Genomic DNA, 22276 nt, shown 5'->3' on the forward strand with positions numbered 1-22276 from the left:
GAGCATGAAAGGTGGTGCTGTTAATAATAATGTTGGAGGGGCGCCTGGGTGGCGCAGTCGGTTAAGCGTCCGACTTCAGCCAGGTCACGATCTCGCGGTCTGTGAGTTCGAGCCCCGCGTCAGGCTCTGGGCTGATGGCTCGGAGCCTGGAGCCTGTTTCTGATTCTGTGTCTCCCTCTCTCTCTGCCCCTCCCCAGTTCATGCTCTGTCTCTCTCTGTCCCAAAAATAAATAAAAAACGTTGAAAAAAAAATTAAAAAAAAAAAAAATAATAATGTTGGAGCAACAGGCACAAACCAGGACTATCTTGGGCAAACAAGGATACGTGGTCTGAGCCTTCTCTCTCTCCCTTACCTCTTTATCCTCATTTCCAAATACGCTCCTCTTTGCTTATTCTGTTTCAGCCACATTGCCCTTCTTGATGTTTTTTCATAGTGCCAGGCACACTCCCACCTTAGAGCCTTTGCTCTTCCCCCAGAAATCTATGTGGTTTGCTTTCCTATTTCCTTTAGGTCTTTGTTCAGATAGAACTTATCACAAAGACTTTCTCTGACCACCCATGAAAAGCACTCTGCCCCTGCTGTCCATTCTTAACTCACTATTTCTCTTAATCACTAGTGGGTACTCTTAGTTTATTGTGTGTCTCTTCCTTACTGGAGGCTCCATGAGAATGGGGATTTTGATTTGTTTGCTATGTTCGGTGGGCCTAGAACAGTGGCACATAATCGGGGATTAAGTAAGTATTTATTGACTTAACACATCAACAAATGAATTTTTAGAATTGTAATTGCAGACCATGGAGTATTTAACAGGAAAATACACTGTTGTTCTTAATACTTAGAAAAGAGTAAGATAACTCTTTTCTCTTTTGATTTGTGCAAGCCAAAATTAGTTTAAGAACTTACTTTGGAGTTCCTAAATCCTGTATTTTCCCTTGTTCCAGCTGGAAGCTGTCAGAATTAACGTATTGATGTAAAACTAGTGTTCTAGGTATACTTAATACGAATCTTATTTCTGCCACATTTGATGCTTGTCTGTGAACTATTGAAAGTAAAAAGGACCGCCTTGACAATTTCAGTGGTTTATTTTGGGCCATGGATTTCTGGTTTTTTTTTCTTCTCCTTGTCTATCCCAACCTCCTTACACACTCTCATCTAAGAGTTTATACTCTGCCTTGACTTTTTAGGGATGTAGGTCCTACTTTTTTCTTCTTTCTTTCTTTCTTTTTTTTTTTTTTTTGCCTGTTTTAATTAAAATTAGAAAATGCTAAGATCTCCATCACGTAAACTTGTCTTATCACACTTTGGTGTAAGTTTCTGTGACTTCCAAAAATTTGTGTTTTAGGGCTTTTGCCCCAAATGGTGGATTCATTATCCATAAAGGAATTTTCAATAGATTAGGAGGAATTGGGCAGGTGGGGGGGGGGGTGGTGGTGCAGGCAACAGAGCCTTATAATCTTGGTCCCCAAAATGATACCACCTCTGAAATGAGGTGATCCTTTTAGGGTGTCCGGGGCAGGTGGAAAGAGCTGGAACAATGTTTCCTGTTCTTTCTACCTGCAAAATCTCTCCTCTTTTGTTTCTCTGTGTCTGTTAAGCACACACAAGCATCCATGGTTCTTATGCTTTCCCTCCCTTGAGGATGAGGGTTGTGGCTCCTCGGGGAGTGTTAGGAGCTTTCACATGTAGAGGAACTTACCAGTAGTTGTTATTACTTGTAGTCTTACAAGGCCTAATGTATGCTTCATCTGATCTGCTGGCTCATCCAGCTTCTGCCCGGTTTCCTTTATCACCAGATCATAACTTCAACTTCTATGTCACTGTCTACTCTCCGAATTGTAGTTATCTACAAGCCAGAGCTCATTTTAATAGTTTCCCCTCCTTCTGCCTTGAATCTCTGGTTTTATTGTTTCTGCACCTGTGGCCTGTGGGAGTGGGGTGGGGGAGAGGATCTAAGTAGTTCAGTGTGTGTTCTTCAAGAAGTGCTTAGATGTGGAGCGCCTGGGTGGCTCAGTCAGTTAAGCGCCAGACCTCGGCTCAAGTCATGATTTCACGGTTCATGGGTTCAAGCCCTGCGTCAGGCTCTGTGCTGACAGCTCAGAGCCTGGAGCCTGCTTCAGACTCTGTGTCTCCCTCTGCCCCTCCCCTGCTCACGCTCTGTCTCTCTCTCTCAAAAATAAACAAACATTAAAAAAAATTAAAAAAAAAAAAGAAGTGATTAGATGTAGAGGAGGTTTTAGAGTTGCTCAGGCAGTTGAATCTTGGGCCATGGGATAGGGGTTTCTAGAATGTGGTGATTCATGAGGCAGATCGGGACCTCTGTAAGCATCAGTGGATGTGAGAGTGTTAAATAGTATAATTTAACAGGGAAAATGGTGACATTGGTAGCTGGCTGTTGTACTGGAAAACTAGCAAAAAGAAATCAAAACCTTATTGGAGCTATTTAAAAGTAATCATTTACAGCTAACCACCATGCAACATTATAATTACCGTAAAACCCTTGGCTGACACTGGTCCTTTTGTGTGCTTAGCTTCCAGTTTTGCCCACCCTAACAAAACATGGAGAGGTTATTGCTTGGAGGCAAGGTTCCATTGGATACAGGGAGGCTGACAACTAGTATTCTGCATCCATGACTATTTTGGTTTTAAAAGAGTATTTTCTATGACTCTGTGATATAGTAGTGTGCGTAATGTAAGACTTGAGCTTTTTCAATGTTTGAGGCTCATGCAATACCTTTTGAAGCATTTTGAATGGAGAGGAATGTTCCTTTGTTGATTTTTGTCCCTTATGGCCATATTGCTGGAAACTCAAAAAAGAGTAGGTAGCCACACAAGCTTGTAGTGGCTATTGATCCAGCTTTTCTGAAATGCTAAAGTATGTAATAGAGTCAGAATAAAGACTGTTATCATTTTGATGAAGGTATGCATATGTTTAGTCAATTTCTTTTGTGTTTTTTCCTTCTTAGACTGCCAAGGAAATCTGATGTGGAAAGGTAAGTATGAAAAAAACCTTAAATCTGTGTCTGTGTTGTTAGATCTATGGGAGTGTGTATATGTGTATGGTATATGAGAGAGAGGGAGAGAGAGAAAGTGTGTGTGTGTTTGTGTGTCTGTGGGTGGCAGGGCTGTGGATTGGAAACCTAGGCCCAGGGAACCCAGGGTGACGTTTTACTCCATTTGTTTAGGGGGCCCTGGGAAATGTGGTTTCCTCATCCTTGACAATTCTTGGTGTGAGACCAGCTCTGGACCTTCTGTTCTAGAAACCTTTGTTGAGTCACTGACCAGGTCAAGTCCCTGAGGGGGGTAGAAAGATGTAGAAAACTTAGAACTTAATAAAAAAGCTGAGAAACAGATTCACTTTAGAAAGTTGGCTGCTAGTTTACCACAATGCCAGATATCTTTAGAGAATTGACATTTGCCTACTCCGTTGCTGCTTTATAGTTGAGATTATTTGTATTGAGTTGGAGTTGGGAGCTTAAGACATAACTAGACACCAATGTTTCCATAGGCCAAGGGAACAAGATAAATTAAGGTTTCAAGGCAATCCTGTGGTAGAGATTTAAATTGTGGCTATAGTATAGACTACTTGACTGCATCTTTGGCACTAATGCTCCTTGATTTTTTTTTTTTTTTCTCTAAAGACCAAGTCACTAGGGAGGATTTATTAGTGACTATGCTCCACCCCCACCACCAGCTCTCTTTCTGATGGAATTAGACTGAAAAGGCAGAGATGGGGGAGACAGTTGAAACATACCTTTTTTATGGTTTGGCTGGTCAGTTTTAAAGGAAGGAAATGAAAATCCAGATTTCTTCTGTCCACTCTGGGGTAGGAAGGGAAACTGGACCTTGGGAAAACAGACTCATGCTGCTTATCACCTGAGATTGCATGGTGTCAAAAAGATCAAGTTACGGTAGTTTACAAAGGTGGGTGTTTGCTTTCCAGTAGAGGAGCTCATTTGGGAAAGCAAGTTAATAATATACAGATATGCTTGCTCTAGGAGAGCAACCTCACAGCAGCTCTGTAAGTTGTTGCTGAGTTAGAATGATGGTACTAATTCTCCTAGCATGGAGGTGGCTGTCAGGTTGTAATGTGCGTTGAATATTTTTTCTGTGTTCCAGTCTTGCCGGTGACGCTCTGGTAGTTTTATCTCTTAAGATCCTTCACAGACACTGGCAAAGAGTCTTAACTGTATCTGTGTCCTTGATTCTTTTCTTTGTACTACCACTGATCCTATTGCTGGCTGAATCTTAAGCCTTTCACGTTGTCTGTGGGCTCCATACACATGCTTTCACTAGGAGTTAGACTCTGTAGTCAGTCAGGATTATACTTCAACAGAAACTTTTGGTTGGGTGCATTGCCTCATGGTGTTGCTGTTGGTGAGATGCAGGGATGTGGTTTGGATCTGCAGGTCATTGAACAGCTGTACTGAGACTAATACAGGTTAGAGTCCACTTGGCAGGAGGCTGATGTCCTGCTGGCTTCTGTCATCAGTCCTGGCCTGTTCAATATTTTTTTTCGGTATCTTAAGGTAAACTATGAAAGTGATTTTCAGTTTTATAGCTGACAGGAAATTGAGAGGTCTAGTTCACACATTGATTGACAATGTAAAGCTTTTAAGGCTTTATGAGGAGATGATAAAAATACGGATGAGTATTGGGAGAAAAAGCATCATAGTGGGTATAGCATAAAAATAGATACAGACTGACCATCTAGCTGTTACTTTTAGTAGTCAACTTACTTTCCTTAACTTTGTTTAGATAATTTAATATCTAAGCTTGTCGTTGAAATTAGTTTGGTAAAGAGTTGGATAGTTCTTTTTAAATCATGCTCTTGCAAGATGGGAAATGGACCCTTGCTTTTGTAGAAGTAAGACAGTTTCAAGCTTTGGTAAAGATCTATTTCGGTTCCTTTCTTGTACCAAAAAGGTTGCCAATTCATAACTCATAACCACAATTATGAAATTCCTAACTCCTAATTTGATCTCCTCTGTGACCTGGTTAACTTCTATATTGTACTTTTATATCTGTGAATTGGGTATATTTTAGTGAGCAACTTTTATTGTCCTGCAAAATTCGTTTCTAAAATGTGATTCTGATTGTTACTCTGATACTATTGGATTTATTACCCTGAAGTAGAAAATTAAAAATGCAGCCAGTATGCAAAATGTGACAATAATTCATACTTATAAATATTTTAGGTGATTCATTTTGTTGTAATGGTTATAAACATAGATTTAGTCATATTTTAGCTCAGATGAAATAAATTGTTAAATATTCTTTTCAACTATGTTGGTTCATTAAGAATTGTTTTATTTTATAGGAAAATAGAAATAGTGCAGTTTGCTAGCCGGACACGTCAACTCTTTGTTCGATTATTAGCTTTAGTCAAATGGGCTAATAACGCTGGCAAGGTGGAAAAATGTGCGGTGAGTTAAACTTTTGATTATGTTTTATATTAAGTAACTTTTTGGAATGTTAACTTGTAATAGATATAACTTTTGATTTTAGCTTAAATTTATATATGCTGATTTGTTTGAGAGACATTACTTAAGTAATTCTGTTTCTGTATGAAAATGTGTAATATATTTCTGTAGAAACTTAGTATTTGATTACCTGACTAGAAAAAAGAGTAGGCCGTATCTGAAGACATTACTCTAGAAGATATTAAAGACAAAGACTTGAATTAAAGGGGGGAAACAGCCTTACATTTGTACACTTCCTTAAAGTCTGCAAAGTGCTTCTTGAATTTTGCCTATTCTTGAAAACCCTCAGAGTATGGCAGAGTCGGTATCTTCGTCTTGTTTTACAGATGAGAGAATAAGGTTTTCAGAAACTAACTGGCTTCAGTCAGGGCCACAGAGCTGATGACAGCATTTATCTGTTTGCTGTTCATCTATTCATTCTCCAAACCCTTAGTGAGCACAGAGTATAGGGTATAGTGGATGACACCCAAGTAAGGCACAGCCCCTACCCTCAAGAAGCTCATAGCTTTTAAAAAAAATTTCTTTTAATCTTTATTTATTTTTGAGAGAGAGAGAGAGACAGACACAGAATCCGAAGCAGGCTCCAGGCTCCGAGCTGTCAGCACAGAGCCCGACGCGGGACTCAAACCCACATACCACAAGATCATGACATGAGCTGAAGTCAGACATTTAACTGAGTCACCCAGGTGCCCCAAAGCTCATAGTCTTTTGACTGTTACATACCAGAGATGCTAAAATCTGTGCCTCCCTCCCCGCCTCCCCCACCAAAACAAACAAAATTTTTTGAAGCTGTATTCAAGAAGTGTTGAGGGAAAACATCATTAGGGGTCTTGTGTTAGCCTGTTGAGCTCCTAACTTGGGGAGGATGGTGCCTCCCAATTACTCCCTTGTGTTTTCCTTTGGTCATTTCCGGTGAGGAGAATGGAAAGAGTAGAGTACCTTTTCATACTGGAAAGGGGAGGGTAATTATCATAAAATGAATAAAGTCCTAAAATAATGAGAGCATTTACTCACTTTAATTGAGGTCTGCTCTACAAGGTCAAGTAATCTAGCCACTAGTCAGTTTTATTTGGGAAAGTGGGTAGATTCTCTAAGTGAGCTTGATACTGATGCTCATACTCTTTTTTTTTTTTCCATTCAGTTATGTAATAACATTAAAAATTTTTTTATCAGTTTTAATAGGTGAAGGCAGAAAAACAACTTTACTTTGGTTAAATTTTATTTGAGTCATTTTCAAATTCTCTTAAAGTTTACTAGACTTCCTGGATAAATTAAAATTAGCAGCTACCCACTTAGTATAGAGGTACCATAACAAGTGTATTTTTAGCACTCTGACAAGCTAAGTCTAGAATATTTTTAGAGTAATTTTATATTTGCAAATCTGTCAGGGTTTACCTATTCCATAAAATCCCACTTCAGAAAGGAATCTACAGCACAGTTGTGTTTCTGCACGTGTGATTTCTTGACTTCTCACCTCTGTTGTAGCCACTGCATTCACTGCCCTCGGTTTTACTAGGTTCCTTTATCGTTAGACCCCAAGTCTGTGAAAGTTGCTAAAGTGAAAGGAGAAAAGGGGCTGTGAAGAAGTTGAGAATTTTAAATTCTAGGAGAATAATTGTTTTTAGGTTAAAAATAAAACCCGATCTTCACTGAAGTTGATACTCCATTCCAGCTCTACCAACTAAGCTAGTGATCAGACTGGAAGAATTCTACCAAGACACATTCTAGTCACATATCTCTTGTCTGTAGGAGTAAGCTGTCATCCTTCTATATAATATCGATCAAGGGTTTATTTAGAGGGACGGTATTTTGTACCATACATTTTCCTTATGGGAGAAAACATTCTTTTATTCATCGGCTGTCTGTTGGTATGATAGGGAAGTTAAAGTTTATATTCAGAGGGTCTTTTGTACACCGTAAAGCATCATACAAAGAATGATTTTGATTATAAATATTAACAAACAGACTCATTCCAAGCTTATTTATGAGAAAGTTTTACAACTCATTGTTCTGGAAATTTGGACACCAAATGTAGTAAATCTGTTTTGGCTGAAATGAGGTAGCATGGTATACTGTTTCTGAAAAGCCTGGGGTTTCTTCTCAATAATTAATTTGGAGCAATCTTTTCTTAAAGATGTTCAAACTTGCAGTGAAAAGTTAGGTGTCACTGAAGTAAATCAAATCCAAGTGTTCAATTTTTCAAATCTGGTGTTAAATTCCTAATTATATCATGGGTATTTCAGTTACCTGTTTAATACTACTGAGTTCAGTAACATAGTGTCAGGGAAAATCCAAAACTCTTGGTTTTAATATTGAGCCATATTGTAATTCATCTTTCATTAATTCAAAGTAGAGTATTCTTCTATTAGTTTCTTGAGTTGGCTGTTCAAATAAATCACATTCTGAATGAAGTCTCATATTGAACTTCTGTAAAGTTTTGGTATTTTGTGAATGTAGACACAGATGTGTTTATGTCAGGTGTAAGGTCCATCAACTGAAGAATTAGAAGATTATTCATGTTTTAACTCTTCTGTTCTCAACCTAGTGATTATTTAACTAGTTTCATTTGAGGTTCTTAATAGATAATGATCTTTAGCCATACCAGACATATTATGTGTGTAGCTGAGTGTGTAAATACATAGTTTGTAGAATTCTAATGGTGAAACAGTCTGGATAATGTTTTATTTAAGAAAAAGAGGAAATAATCCTATTCCTAGAACTTTCTGAGAAACAGTTTTATTCAGATATATTCACATACCATACAATCCACCCATTAAAGTGTCTAATTCAATGGTTTTTAGTGTATTCAGATATGTGCAACCATCACAGTCAATTGTAGAATGTTTTCATCATCTCAAAAAGAAAACATGTACCCTTTCACTGTCACCCCAAGTGCCCCCATCCCAGCCCTAAGCAGCCACTAATCTGCTGTCTATAGATTTGCCTATTCTGAACATTTCATATAAATGGCATCATGATGGAGTCTTGTGTGACTGGCTTGTTTAATTTAGCATAATGTTTCCAAGGTTCATTCATGTCGTAGTACTTCATTCCTTTTTATAGTTGAATTGTATGAATCTGCTACCTCGCTCGAGGCTCGATCTGACGAACTGTGAGATCATGACGTGAGCCCAAATCAAGAGTTGGCCACTTAACTGACTGAGCCACCCAGGTGCCCCTGTCTTAACCTGAGTCTCAATTTTCTCATCTCTAAAGTGATAGGAATTATCTGATTTTGTCTGTTTCCTGGAGTTGTGAAGATCAGATAATAAAATGAGTATGGAAATACTGAGAAAATAAATGTAGGGCATTGTGTGCTGGTATTAATTGTGGGTGTGATGTGGTATTAATTCTGGATACCATGTTTTAAGTTAGCCACTGATAAATTGGAGCCTTTCCAAGGCAGCAGAACAAGGGTGGTGAGATAGAAATTTGGAGATGTAAAGACTAAATTGAAGTGACTTGGAATGTTTAGCTTTGAAGATAGGGTGGGCTTCCCCGTGTTGGAAGGACACGAGAGACATTACTGCTCCAGAATAGAAAAGTTTCAAGGAAGGAGTTTGCAGCTCCGTGATGAGCTCTACTATTCAGAAACGCATTCAATAGACAACTGATGGAAAGGATTTCTGTTTGGGGCATGAAGATGGCCTAGATGTCTTATAACAGCATTTATGGAGTATTTTATGTGTTCTAGGCACTGTTCTTAAGGTTTTGTGTGCAATAACTCTTGCTCCTCAGAACAACCTTGTAAGGTTGGAAATCATTATCTCTATTCTACAGTTGAAAAACCTGAGGCACAGAGAGGTACTTGCCTAAGGTTACAGGGATAGTAAGTTGCAGAGTTAAAATTGAGACCAAGGCAGTTTGGGTCCAAGAGGCCATGCTTTTAACTACTTCATTACCGGCCAACTCTAGAAATCTGTAAGAGGAAAAAGCATTTTGTTCTGTTTTTCCTAACTTCTTATATGTATGTGTAATGTTAAGGATGGAGAAACAAATTGGAAAACATTTTACTTAAAGTGATAGGAAGTTATTGTTTTTAATGTTAAATCTAAACGTATTAAATATTTCTTCACATTACTGGAAAATTTTTTGAGGAAATATTTTGAAATGTGGAAAACTTATATTAATGTCCCTCAGAGTTTACTTTGGAATGAATAAATGATATTTGAAGTGCAAAGTAGCTAGCTCTCAATGAAGTTTAATACATTTACCCTTTGCTTTAAAGATGATTTCAAGCTTTTTAGATCAGCAAGCCATTCTGTTCGTGGACACTGCTGATCGCCTGGCCTCATTAGCTAGAGATGCCCTAGTCCATGCACGCCTGCCTAGTTTTGCCATCCCGTATGCCATTGATGTACTGACTACTGGATCTTACCCACGACTGCCCACCTGCATTAGGGTAAGTGCACTGCTCACCACTCCTGTTCTTAGAAGTTAAAGGCTTTGGCATTGGAGTCTACTGTGTTATTAAATTGTCCAGCAAAACAACTGTTCTATATATACATTTCTGAGTTTATTTAATCATTTTTGAGAGAGAGAGTGGGAGAGAATGGGGGAGAGGTAAAGAGAGAGAATCCCAAGTAGGCTCCAAGCTGTCTGCGCAGAGCCCAAGGCGGGGCTCAAATTCACAAACCATGAGATCATGACCTGAGCCGAAATCAAGAGTTGGACGTTTAACTGACTGAGCCACCCAGGTGCCCCTGTTCTATATTTTAAAAGATTTCATGTAATTCACTTTTTTCTCCATAATTAGAATTGTGTTTTTTTGGAATACATTGAGGCCAAAATGTGAATAGCTATCAAAATAGATAAATCGGGGGGGGGGGGGGGCGGTAAACAGGTGTAAATTAACTTACATCTATTTCATATGTGAAAATACGGTATGCTAGTTGCTTTTTGGAAGCTTTTTTTTTTTAAGTAGTGCGGTAATAGTTTACTGATGTGGTGCTATTGTATTTTATACTTTTAAGAAGTGGTGAAAGTCATCTAGTGACATGAACTTGATTTCATAAATAGAGCGTGAAGAAGATCATGTTGCATTACTGTCTCAGCTGGGTGGCACTCGGATGCACCATAGTTAAGGGGCATATCACTATTATTGGATGTCGACTTAAGAAATGAGTGTTGAGATCCTCTTGGGCAAAGTGAGAAAATACTATGTTAAGACAGGTGCAGGTAAGAGTTGTGTCTCTTTGTACATTGTTATAAAATCACTGAATTTTTTTTGTAGGATAAAATTATTCCTCCAGACCCGATTACCAAGATTGAGAAACAAGCCACACTTCACCAGCTCAATCAGATTCTTAGACATAGGCTTGTGACCACAGATCTCCCTCCTCAGTTAGCCAATCTTACAGTTGGTATGTACCGGAAGTTTATCTTTTTTAAGAATTGACTTGTTAGAATTTTTTTCAAACAGCTTTTGGGGTTTCATTCAAAGAACTCTCATTTTGAGGGTTTGGTCTGCAATTCAGGTAGTGTTCACATCTGTGACTTGTCAACTGATCGTTTCTCTTTAGTACCAAGGGATAAAATTTTAGTACCTGGAGATAAAATGGTGGTATGTGAAGCTGGGAACAGGGAGATCACCTGGGGCTGGAGGAGAGATGATGCCCGAGTTATACCTCAAGAGAAAATTGTCAGTTGATGTTAGAAGTGTTCACTGCCTTTGGCTATTGCTTATGCAGGAACTACTGAGTTCTTTGGACACTTCTGAAAGAACTTTCAAGCTATTTAAAATTTCTTGTAAGCAAAATTGAACGTTCTAGGCTAGCGGGAAGCTGGTTATTTTCTAGCAAAGTAGACTTCTTCTTCTTCTTCTTTTAAAAGCAAATGGCCGGGTGAAGTTTCGAGTTGAGGGAGAATTTGAAGCCACCTTGACCGTGATGGGAGATGATCCGGATGTACCGTGGCGTCTTCTCAAGCTAGAAATTCTAGTTGAGGATAAGGAAACGGGAGGTAAATCATAAATACTGATTTAAATCATAAATATTAATTCAGATGTTTGGTGTTTTTATATTATTGAAACATTCTTACAGAGTACTAAATGTTTGGCAATTTATTCTGTAATTTGAAGTAGATGTTATGATAATCATACTTACTTTCCATGGAGATTTTAGTGTTTCTCAAGTATAATGTTCTCTGATTTCCATGGATAATTTCAGTTCTTTTTTTGTTTGTTTAATTTATTGTTAGTTGGTGTACTCTTCCTTAGTTGGTACTATGATATGATCTATGCACTTTTCTGGTTTACCGCCTTTTTTTCTCCTGCCAATGGAAGATGGGCGAGCCTTGGTTCATAGTATGCAAATCAACTTTATCCATCAGCTGGTGCAGTCTAGACTCTTTGCTGATGAAAAACCTCTTCAGGACATGTACAACTGCCTACGTATCCTTTTGAAATTTGAGACCTGTGTTTGTAAGGAATTCGTGTGTCCCTGTCCTCCCCATATTTCCATTTACCCCCTATCCTGAACTTTCCTTTTTTGGAGTAGAAATGGGGCTGGGGAACTGGTGAGTGTGGAGAATAGTGATACATCTATAATAGACCAAGTTTTAAATTTTACTGTTGGTAAAACAAAAATGAGTAAGAAATCTAGAGGGGAGAAAATAGTGCCATTTGTTCTACTCATATTCTCTAAACCATGATGAATTCACAGGCAACCTGGGCCTTATAGTTTGTTTATGTCGGTTCAAACTGAAATATAAAACCTTTTTCTAAAATTGTGCCACAGTTGATCACACCTTTTAGTATATGTCATCAAAGAAATAGAATTCCAGAAATTTCCTTCATAGCCAGCTTTTGGGGAATAGAGCTTTTGTTAAATGAAGTTTGCTTGTAGTTCACTGGCCCTTGTAGTGATTTATTAAATTTGCTTAACAAACCCCATCAGATTCATTCTGCTTGTCGCTTCAGTTAGAAGTGCTACATTCCCAAACTCTAATGTTAATCCGAGAGCGGTGGGGAGACCTTGTACAGGTGGAAAGGTACCATGCTGGCAAGTGCCTCTCCCTCTCAGTTTGGAAGTAAGTGAAATTGATTCTGGCAAGTTCATGCTGTGACTGTAAATATCCTTTATGTTTCTCTTTTTCTTTCCTACATCTGATTTACTATAGACCAATAGCTGTGTACCTCTAGCAACATGATTTTATATAGTAAAGTCCCATGGTATCATATAAACCACATAAGACATCTGTAATTGACTCCTTTCTTAGAACATGGCATGTTTTAAATATGTAGACATCTGTTTGTACTAAGACTTGCTATTCTCAAAAAGTTAGATTACTCTGGCCTTATACCAGATTGCTGAAAGACCATTAAGATTGTTGGGTATGTTTTTAAAACATGTTTGCTTATCACAATTTTATATTTTGAACTGTGCCTCTTAATGTCTTTTTTGAGGGAGAGTTTTGGGGAAAATCAGTATTAGGCTGTTTATAATCCTCAATTCCCTGTTTGAACTTTGCTTGATTCTCATTTTCTGTAAAGGAATTAGAGATAAATAGACACCATGTAGAAGACAGATTGTTTTGTTTTCAGATTTCTTTGTGTGCATGTGTTTTTATTTTTTACTTAATAAAAATTTTTTTTTAATGTTTATTTTTGAGAGCAAGAGAGACAGAGCATGAGCGGGGGAGGGGCAGAGAGAGAGAGGGAGACACAGATCCAAGCAGGCTCCAGGCTGTGAACTGACAGCACAGAGCCCAATGTGGGGCTCAAACTCACAAACCGTGAGATCATGACCTGAGCTGAAGTCAGAAGCTTAACTGACTGAACCACCCAGGCACCCCACGTGTGTTTTGTTTTTAAATTCTGTGTCTGTTTTTTTTAAAAAGGATGTAAATCAAATACTGCGTTGGATTACAGAATAGCTGTCTTCTCAATATTAAATTACTCCCTCCACAAACATTGAGGGCCTATCATGTTCTAGGCTCTGGCTAAGGCATACAATAGATTGTTTCTGTTTTATTCCAAAAATTAACAGGCTGTGTTGAAAAAAAATCATTAGTATTTCTTTTCTCTTTAGTCAACAGGTTCTTGGGAGAAAAACAGGGACGGCATCTGTTCACAAAGTTACAATTAAAATTGATGAAAATGATGTCTCTAAGCCTTTACAGATTTTTCATGATCCTCCTTTGCCAGCTTCTGATTCCAAATTAGTAGAAAGAGCCATGAAGGTAAGAGATCTCAATATATTTTAATATTGGTTTGATTAAATGAATGTATATAACTTACACTTTATTCTTAAACTTTTAACACATTCTTTAAAATACATGGTGGGGCACCTGGGTGGCTCATTCAGTTAAGTGTCCTACTCTTGATCTCAGCTCAGGTCTTGATTTCAGGGTCATGAGCACAGGCCCCGTGTTGGACTCCACACCAGGCATGGAGCCTACTTAAAAAATAATAAAGGGGGCGCCTGAGTGGCTCAGTCGGTTGAGCGCCGACTTCGGCTGGGGTCATGACCTCACAGTTCGTGAGTTCAAGCCCCACGTGGGGCTCTGTGCTGACAGCCTGGAGCCTGCTTTGGATTCTGTGTCTCCCTCTCTCTTTGCCCCTTCCCCTGCTCATACTCTGTCTCTCTCAACTGTCTCTGTCTCAAAAAGAAATGAATATTAAAATAAAAAGATAAAATACCTGATTGTTCCTAAAACCCTTTATTAAACTTGTTTTATGTGAATGTTATGCTTTTGCATTTGTGGGGTTTTTTTAATGTTTATTTATTTTGAGAGAGAGTACACGCATGCAAGTGGGGGAGGGGCAGAGGGAGAGGGAGAGAGAGAGAGAGAGAGAGAGAGAATCCCAAGTGGCCTCTGCACTATCAGCGCAATCTCAGGAACCATGAGATCGTGACCTGAGCTGAAATCAAGAGTTGGATGCTTAAACAACTGAGCCACCTAGGTGCCCCACATTTGTTTTTTTAAATAACTAATGTTATATATAATTCGTAAGATGTTCTTTCACATTTTAAAATTTAGGTCATATCACCATTTTATTTTTAAGGTCTGACATTTAATCACCGATAACCAGTACATAACCTATCTTGATTTGTAATTGCCAAAATGTTAGCTGTAGTCTTTAAGCTCCCAATACCATCTAAGTTTATCTTTTTTACCTTTAAGTTTGCTTTCTTCTACTGGTTAACACTCAGTGTGATTCTAAAAGGAACTACCTTGAGCCACAGTAATCTACTCTCAGACTTTTAAAGTGAAAATGTTTAAATTGCACATATGATTCTGTTCTTATTTATGCAGATTGATCACTTATCAATAGAAAAGCTCCTGATTGACAGCGTCCATGCACGAGCTCATCAGAAGCTCCAGGAGCTGAAGGCCATTCTGAGAGGCTTCAATGCCAACGAAAACTGTAGGTTCTTTTAAACTGGCATTTCCACCTTTCTTTTGTTTTCATTAGTATCCACTTTTATTTTATGAAACGTCTTTCTTAATTAGACTTTTTTCCTGGTTTTGTTGTGGAGTTGGGCATTTCTGCATTTTAACTTGTGATCTACCAAGCTTGTCCAAATTTTTCTCTAATTTTCTTTTTAATTATTTAGTTTGGCCTTCTTTTTTAAAGGTATGCATATTGAACCTCCTTAAATTTTTTTTTCCTATCGAAATGGAAGTTATTTTAACATTTGAATATGAATCATTTCTTTTAGGTCATCTTCTAAGAATAAGGTAGCTTTGCAGATACTTATGATGTTATTTATAAAATATGTCTCTTTGAGTGAAGCAGAATTTATCCTTTGTCTTTTTAAAGATTTTTATTTAGTTGTTAATACATGAGCAGGCCTCAAATAAGAAACACATATACACTCATAGCGAAAAATCTTCTAAGTTCACTTAGTAAGTACGTTTAGAGCTTCAGGGGACAATCATTTAGAAAGTAAGTGCTTTCATTCTAGTAATAGTTTCACAGTATTATGAGCATACACTATCCCTACCTCAGTTTTTGGTTGTGATGACCTTGTGCCCACAGTGAACAGCCTTTAATTAAGTGAAACGATGTATGTGAAGTGCTGTAAAAATGATGTCTTTAATAACTGTGGTAGCTAAAGTACTGCGTTGCACCGTCACAGAGCCCAGCTCAATCCATTATACTTAAAAAAGCAGCTTCTTCGGTACCACTTTGACGAATTAGCTAAAAATACTGCCTGAAGAGAGGACAGACAGGAAAATAAATTTGTATTCAGAATACATAGTCATTCAAAGAAAGTGAAAGAACAGAGGTGTGAAAGAGGGTCTGAGACAGACTAAAGACTAAGTGGAAACAGCTTAACTAAACAAGTGCAAGCCTTAAATACAAAGTATGCTAGACATCTGATGAATGAATGTAGTGTTTTAATCTATTTTGAGGGGGCATGTTCACTAGCCCCAACAGGGCTTAACATTAGATTTATCAAGTCTTGATGATTTTAATTTAATTATAAGGTACATGGAAGTCCTCATCCCCCTGCCCCCACTTGAATCCCTCAAGCAAAGATGTTATAAATACAGACCTAAATTTTCTGATTAGGAAGTATAATCAAAACTTTCAAAAAAAAAAACCAAACAAAAACTTTCATTGGGGTTAGAAAGCACACATAACCACCCTCCTGTTTTGTTCTTTTTTAGTAATAGTTTTGAGGTATAATTTGCATACAATTCACTCATTCAGTGGTTTTTTTCTTTAACATACTCAAGTTGTACAACTGTCTCCACAGTCTAATTTTAGAACATTTTCATCATCCCCCAAAGAAACTCCGTATCCAGTAGCAGTCACTCCCCTATTCATCCCTCCCCTCAGCTCTTGGCAACCACTAATCTACCTTCTGTCTCTATAGAATTGCCTGTTCTGGACATTTCAGATAAATGAAATCATATAACGTGTGGTCTTCTGCATATTGTTGTTAGCATAACGTTTTTGAGGTTTGTGTATATTAAAGCATGCTTTGGTACTTCATTTTTATTGTCAAACAATCCATTGCATGGATATACCACATTTTATTTTATTTTATTTTTTTTTTTTTTAATTTTTTTTTTTTCAACGTTTATTTATTTTTGGGACAGAGAGAGACAGAGCATGAACGGGGGAGGGACAGAGAGAGAGGGAGACACAGAATCGGAAACAGGCTCCAGGCTCTGAGCCATCAGCCCAGAGCCTGACGCGGGGCTCGAACTCACGGACCGTGAGATCGTGACCTGGCTGAAGTCGGACACTTAACCGACTGCGCCACCCAGGCGCCCCTTTTTTTTTTTTTTTTTTTTTTTTTTTTTTTAAATTTCACATTTTATTTATCCATTCATCGTTGATGGGGTTCCTTCCACTTTTTTTTTCCCCCTATGATGAATAACACTGCTATGAACGTTCTTGTACAGGTTTTTGTGTGGACTTGTTTTCATTTCTCCTGGCCATGTACCTAGTAGTGGAAGGGCTGGGTCATATGGTGACACTGTTTTACCTTTTTACATGTTTAACACCACCTCTTAATCCCACCACCAGTAGTGTTTGAGGGTTCCAGTTTCTTTGAATATTTACCAAGACCTGTTATTGTCCTTTTTGTTTTTAGCCGTTCTGGTGGGTGTGAACTGGTATTTCTTTGTGGTTTTGATTTGAATCTCCCTAATGATTCTTAAACATCTTCTGTTGAGTAGTTTTAGCTCTTACATTTAGATTACTTTTTGAGTTAATGTTTGTATGTGGTATGAAGTGGTGGTCCAACTGCATTCTTTTGTAGGGGGATACACAGTCATTCCAGTAACATTTGGTGAAAAAATAAAGTTTTCCCATTTAGTAGTCTTGGCACCCTGTTGAAATATACCTTTCGTTCGTAAAGAACCCTATTAGGTACCAATTTTTTTTTTTATTTCTGATTTTTCAAAATAGTAAAATTCTAAAATTCATTTGTTGGGATTGTAGAAAATCAGGGTTTGTGATCTTTTGATATTTTGATAAGCTCTGGTTTAATTTAGTATCATCTGTAAACAAGGTTTAGTTTGCTTTAAGTAAGTAAAAACTCAGTATGTTTGCCCAGGAGATACTTAAATTACTTTGAAAAATAGAGTGACCAGGTGTTTACATAAGAAACGTAGTTTTGTGTCTTGTTAATGTAAGTTGCAAAGATTTTTCTTCAGCACCATTTTGTAGAGATCTCACTGGTTGGGCAGCCAGAATGTGTGAGTTGAGCTGCATGCTCTTGAACAAGTAGCATTCTTTGGGCTCCATTCTCATCTGTAACTCAAGGATGTTAGTCCAGGCTCTTCCTAGATCTCTGACTCTAGTGGGAGTGTGCTCCAGCATCGGTTTTCTAGTTCTAGGTGTCTGTAGAATTCTGGGTGTGAGAGAAGGGTGCTTTGGAGACTGTGTTTTGGAGGAGAGGTCGGTGCTTGTGTGTGGGGTTGGGCCCCTCAGACCTGCTTTAATCAGAACAGTTGTGGATATGAGGGCCATTATAGGAAAGGGCCTGCTGACCCACCATTTTATTACCTATGCTTTAGCTTGTTTTTAAAATTCATGTTCATGCATTTGTATTCTTCGTGTAGTCTTACTTGATCCCTTTTGTGATGGGAAAGCATGCTTTAGTCAAATCCTTTACTGGGACCTAGGGCTGTTCTTGGAATCCCTTTGTGCAATCACCCTTAATCACCTGGCTTTTCTTCCAGCTCCTCCCTGGAATAAGCCAAGGAAGTGAGTAGCTTGGACAATGGAGCATTTCAAGGGAGGGCTAGGGGAATGTACAGATAGCAGGTTTGGACGGTCTAGATGGCAGCATGTGGTTTCATGGGGGTGGGAATGTCTCAAGGGAGAGTAGGCAGAACTTTGGAGAGAAGGTCAAAAAAGGCAGTGCAAGGCACTTCAGGTCACTTGCCCCAGGTGGCCTCGCTTGCAGCATTCCTGTCTCTTGAAAGCCAGGGGAGTCTCCCTTGTGTTGTGCTCTGTCAGAGCCAGAATCAAGGGATCCAGGGCAGTTCAGAAGCTGAGAACCACACGCAGCTATTCCTACCTGGGCTTTAGTTGCTTCTCTTTAGTCTTCACACTTTACATTACTATGTATTGGTCCATTCCTCATTTTGTCCTTGATAAATAGGGAGAAATCAAAAAGGAGATGTGTATATATTTCTGTTTCAGGAAAGAGGAGTGTACCATCCTGTCATCTTGCACAACCTTTAACTCTCCCTTCTGTGTTTTAAGTTTTGCCATTTTTGATACCTTCAAGCCAGTTGCCTTTAAATGCTTAGGGCCTTATATATCTTATTTTTTGCAAAGAAAAATGTGGACATTGGCAGTCATTAGAGATACATCAAAGTATGTTTTATCTTTTGGACTGTGCTTTCTATATTCTTCTCTAATGCCCTGTCTTTTCAAGAATACTCAATTTTGATAATTAGATTGGAATGATCATTGTTATCCCAATTGTCAGAATTAGTTTTACACCATTACTACACTAAGAATACATTCCTTCTCCATTGGGAATTATTAACAGTCCAGATAGATGTGGAAACCTAGCAACCCTGCTTCAGATCTGTAAGCACTATTTATTATATTAACCTGGTAAATTCAGCAAAACATCATTTGAACTAATTTGTCCTCCTGCTCTGAGTTATAAGGTATTATAAGAGGAATTTCTGTTTGTACCTATTTGTTCTTTCGTGTGTGTGTATGTGTGTGTGTGTTTTAGGTGAGAGCTCTGCTGGCCCTGTATGTTCAACAGTTCTTCACAAATGTAGTAGATGGACTGGAAAGCAGTTTGTTTTCATCTGATTAAATATGTCTCCTGCAGCTCTCTTTGCTTTATTAACTCGTTTGATAGTTTCTTTGTATAGATAGCACCAGTGGTAACTCTGCCCATTTTCATTATTGTGCAGATGCCTGATGAGAGGGTTTGGCTTGTTTCTTTGATTCATGAAAGGGGTATAGAGAATGTACATTGTTGAGCACTTTGCTTTGTAAGGCACCTTTTCAAACTTGTCATTTCTTCCTCCTAAGGACCCAAGGCATGGACAGGAAGATGTTACTGTTCTTGTTTAACAAAGTAGCACAGAGGAGTCACACCTGGTGAAAGGCTGGGCCTATGTAACCACTCTCCTCACTGCCTGCCTTTTTTCTGTGCTGTAGCATTAGAGGACCATGATAACTAGAAGAGCATATTTCTTTAGAACTCCTCCACCTGATCAGCACGGGGTGTGATTTCAATGAATGCTCTGCTCCTTTAGTGGATTTCGTTATGCCAGCTTGTGGGATTAAGGGAAGAGTTAATTGGGCCAGGTGGAAATACTGTGAAACTTGAGAACGAGTATATCGGCAGCCTTGGGACTTTGTGTGTAACAATTGCTTATGTTCTTATTTCATCTGTGACTTGAAAATGAGGTATAGAAGTAACGTGAAGAAAAAAATGTTTTTCCTATATAAACAATAATGTTTAATGGTTTTCAAGTGTTTTTCTTAAACAACATGGGCCCTAATTGCCAGAAAACCTCTCTTTGTGAGGAATGGCATTGAAAATATTTAGGCCGTTGATGAAATTTATTCTGTCTACCAAACCATTTTCTTCCCACTGTATCAAAAAGAAAATCCTTAAAAACTAACTTATTAGTGATTACTGAGTGAAAAGTAAAACTAGAACTCGGCTCACTGATGAAGTTAATATTTTCCCTAGCTATTTTAACCTTTTTTTTAAAGGAATCCTGGGATTTTTCTTGCTGTAGCGGTTGAGATGGGTATGTTCGTTTCAAGTCACCCCGAGGAATACATTCTTCCTTTTGAGCTACTAATTGACATAATAGTACCAGTCCAGTTTTGCAAAATCATGTTTTTCCTCTGATATTCAGGATTGTTTGATAGTTGGTTTGTTTCTACACACTGAGAAATGATCTTTTGTGGAAAATATTCAGATAGAAATACACTTTTTCATTCTTAACTGTTCAGCTTCCATAGAGACTGCACTTCCAGCTCTTGTCGTTCCCATCTTGGAGCCCTGCGGTAACTCGGAGTGTCTACACATTTTTGTAGACTTGCATTCTGGAATGTTTCAATTGATGCTTTATGGACTTGGTAAGTTACCCAATGACATGGTCACTCAGTGTAAGGAAAAATATTTTGACAAAAGCAAAACAAAATTTTTCTGCCATTAGGTATTGGGAAGGGGTGGTATCAGCAGTACAGAAAGTAGATGTGGAAGGAATGACTCTGGCCGATGTCCGTTCCTTGGGGCCAATTTTAACCCTGCCTGGGATTTTCTCTTCCCAGAAGTTAAATTTCCCAGTATGAAGTACATTTATGTTGTTTCTCTTATGTAGAAGTAATAATGGTGATGGCTGATGGTTTTTAGATGAACTGTTTTTACCACTAACAGTCAGGTGACATGGAAATGACTACAAGGGATTCTAATGGCTAAAGAACATATACGAATGACAGTATAAACATCTAAAAGATGACTTAGGGTACAGAATCCTGAAGGAAAGGATGTTTATATTTCTGAGTTAAACACAGTCGAAATTAAAGTTTGATTTACCATGTTCTGTTACCGAGTTGGTGTTCTGAAATGATGAACTACTTGGAACGTAGTGTTTTTGTATTGCTAATGGAACAGTGTTCTTGAATATATTAGCACATTTACCATTTGAAATTAATATTAAGCTAGATGAGCGAAAATAAATGATTTTCTGCTCATATAGCTGTAAAGGTAAGTGTTTCAGGGAGCCTGGCTGGCTCAGTCGGAGGAGCATTTGACTCTTGATCTCGGGGTCGTGAGTTTGAGCCCCACACATTGGGTGTAGAGATTACTAAAAAAATAAATAAACTTAAGAAAAAAAAGATAGCTTCTTCTATGAACCGTTCATGGAAAACTGGCTTCATTACTTTGAATCACATCGCATTTATGATGGCTTATTAGTGACACACTTATGAATTACCGTTTAACTGTGGTTTTGAACCACAAGGCAGCTGTTGTTCATCCTTCAGAATTTTTTTTGCTTAACTGTTTTCTTGACTGTTTACACAGTACACACTCATAGATAAAGAAGATGACCATGTAAAACTGAGAGAAGCCAAAAAAAGTTACCTGTTGGCAGTCATTCTTGTTTTAGGGGATATATGCTTATTTTAGCTGAGGCTGCCATAACAAAGGACCACAGAGTAGGTTGTTAAAAAGAAAATTTATTTTATCATAGTATTAGAGTTTGGAAGCATAAAATCAGGTTGCCGGCATGGTCAGATTATGGTGAGGGTTCTGTTCCTGGCTCGTAGGCCCAGGCCTTCTCCCTGTCATCACGGCAGAAGAGGAGAGCAAGCTCTCTGGTGACTCTTCTTATAAGGGCACTAATCCCATCAAGACAGTGCCACCCTCATGACCTCATCTAAACCTGATTATCTCCCAAAGACCCCATCTCTAAATACCATCATCACATTAGGAGTGAGGGCTTCGACATACGAATTTTGGGGGGTACAATTAAACCATGGCAGTGCTGCACTAATTTTCTTATACTTTTTTTCTTGAGCTGAAATCATTGTATATTTTGCTTTTGTTCAAAACGTGCTATTGTTAGCATTTTTTCGGTGTCATTAAAAATTCTAAGTGACATTTAGGAAGCTAAACTTCAGCCAACAGCTCTTGCTTATGCCAGAAACCATTTGTGTTGAATAAATAAATATTTTAGTGGAGTTTTACAGTTTTTACATTTTTAAGGTTCTAAGTTTGGTAATACTATGAGTTAGAAATACATGCAAGTTAAAAATATTAATTAACTAGGCCTAGGGTTTGGGAATTGAAATGCAGGCAGATAATGAGTTCATGTGTTTGTTACTTGTTCT

General features: G+C 38.2%; 1 protein-coding gene and 1 long non-coding RNA gene across 4 annotated transcripts in view; one reads left to right on the top strand and one right to left on the bottom strand.

Annotated features, from left to right (window-relative positions):
- Positions 1 to 22276, top strand: part of MED14 (mediator complex subunit 14) — a 66115-nt gene that overhangs the window by 2645 nt on the left and 41194 nt on the right. For all 3 annotated transcript variants that reach the window (XM_081793456.1, XM_081793455.1, XM_081793454.1), the window contains exons 2-11: positions 2965 to 2991; positions 5319 to 5424; positions 9710 to 9883; positions 10715 to 10844; positions 11314 to 11442; positions 11765 to 11872; positions 12378 to 12510; positions 13512 to 13662; positions 14740 to 14851; positions 20393 to 20518. In XM_081793456.1, the coding sequence (XP_081649582.1) occupies positions 2965 to 2991; positions 5319 to 5424; positions 9710 to 9883; positions 10715 to 10844; positions 11314 to 11442; positions 11765 to 11872; positions 12378 to 12510; positions 13512 to 13662; positions 14740 to 14851; positions 20393 to 20518 (1196 nt within the window). The remainder of the gene's footprint in view (positions 1 to 2964; positions 2992 to 5318; positions 5425 to 9709; positions 9884 to 10714; positions 10845 to 11313; positions 11443 to 11764; positions 11873 to 12377; positions 12511 to 13511; positions 13663 to 14739; positions 14852 to 20392; positions 20519 to 22276) is intronic.
- LOC145714218 (uncharacterized) overlaps positions 8192 to 22276 on the bottom strand; it is a 60947-nt gene continuing 46862 nt past the window's right edge. Inside the window, exon 3 of the long non-coding RNA XR_014136808.1 lies at positions 8192 to 11417. This is a non-coding gene — a long non-coding RNA (uncharacterized LOC145714218). The remainder of the gene's footprint in view (positions 11418 to 22276) is intronic.

The sequence above is a fragment of the Panthera onca genome, chromosome X, assembly GCF_046562875.1.
Source record: "Panthera onca isolate mPanOnc1 chromosome X, mPanOnc1 haplotype 2, whole genome shotgun sequence".
Lineage (NCBI taxonomy): Eukaryota > Metazoa > Chordata > Mammalia > Carnivora > Felidae > Panthera > Panthera onca.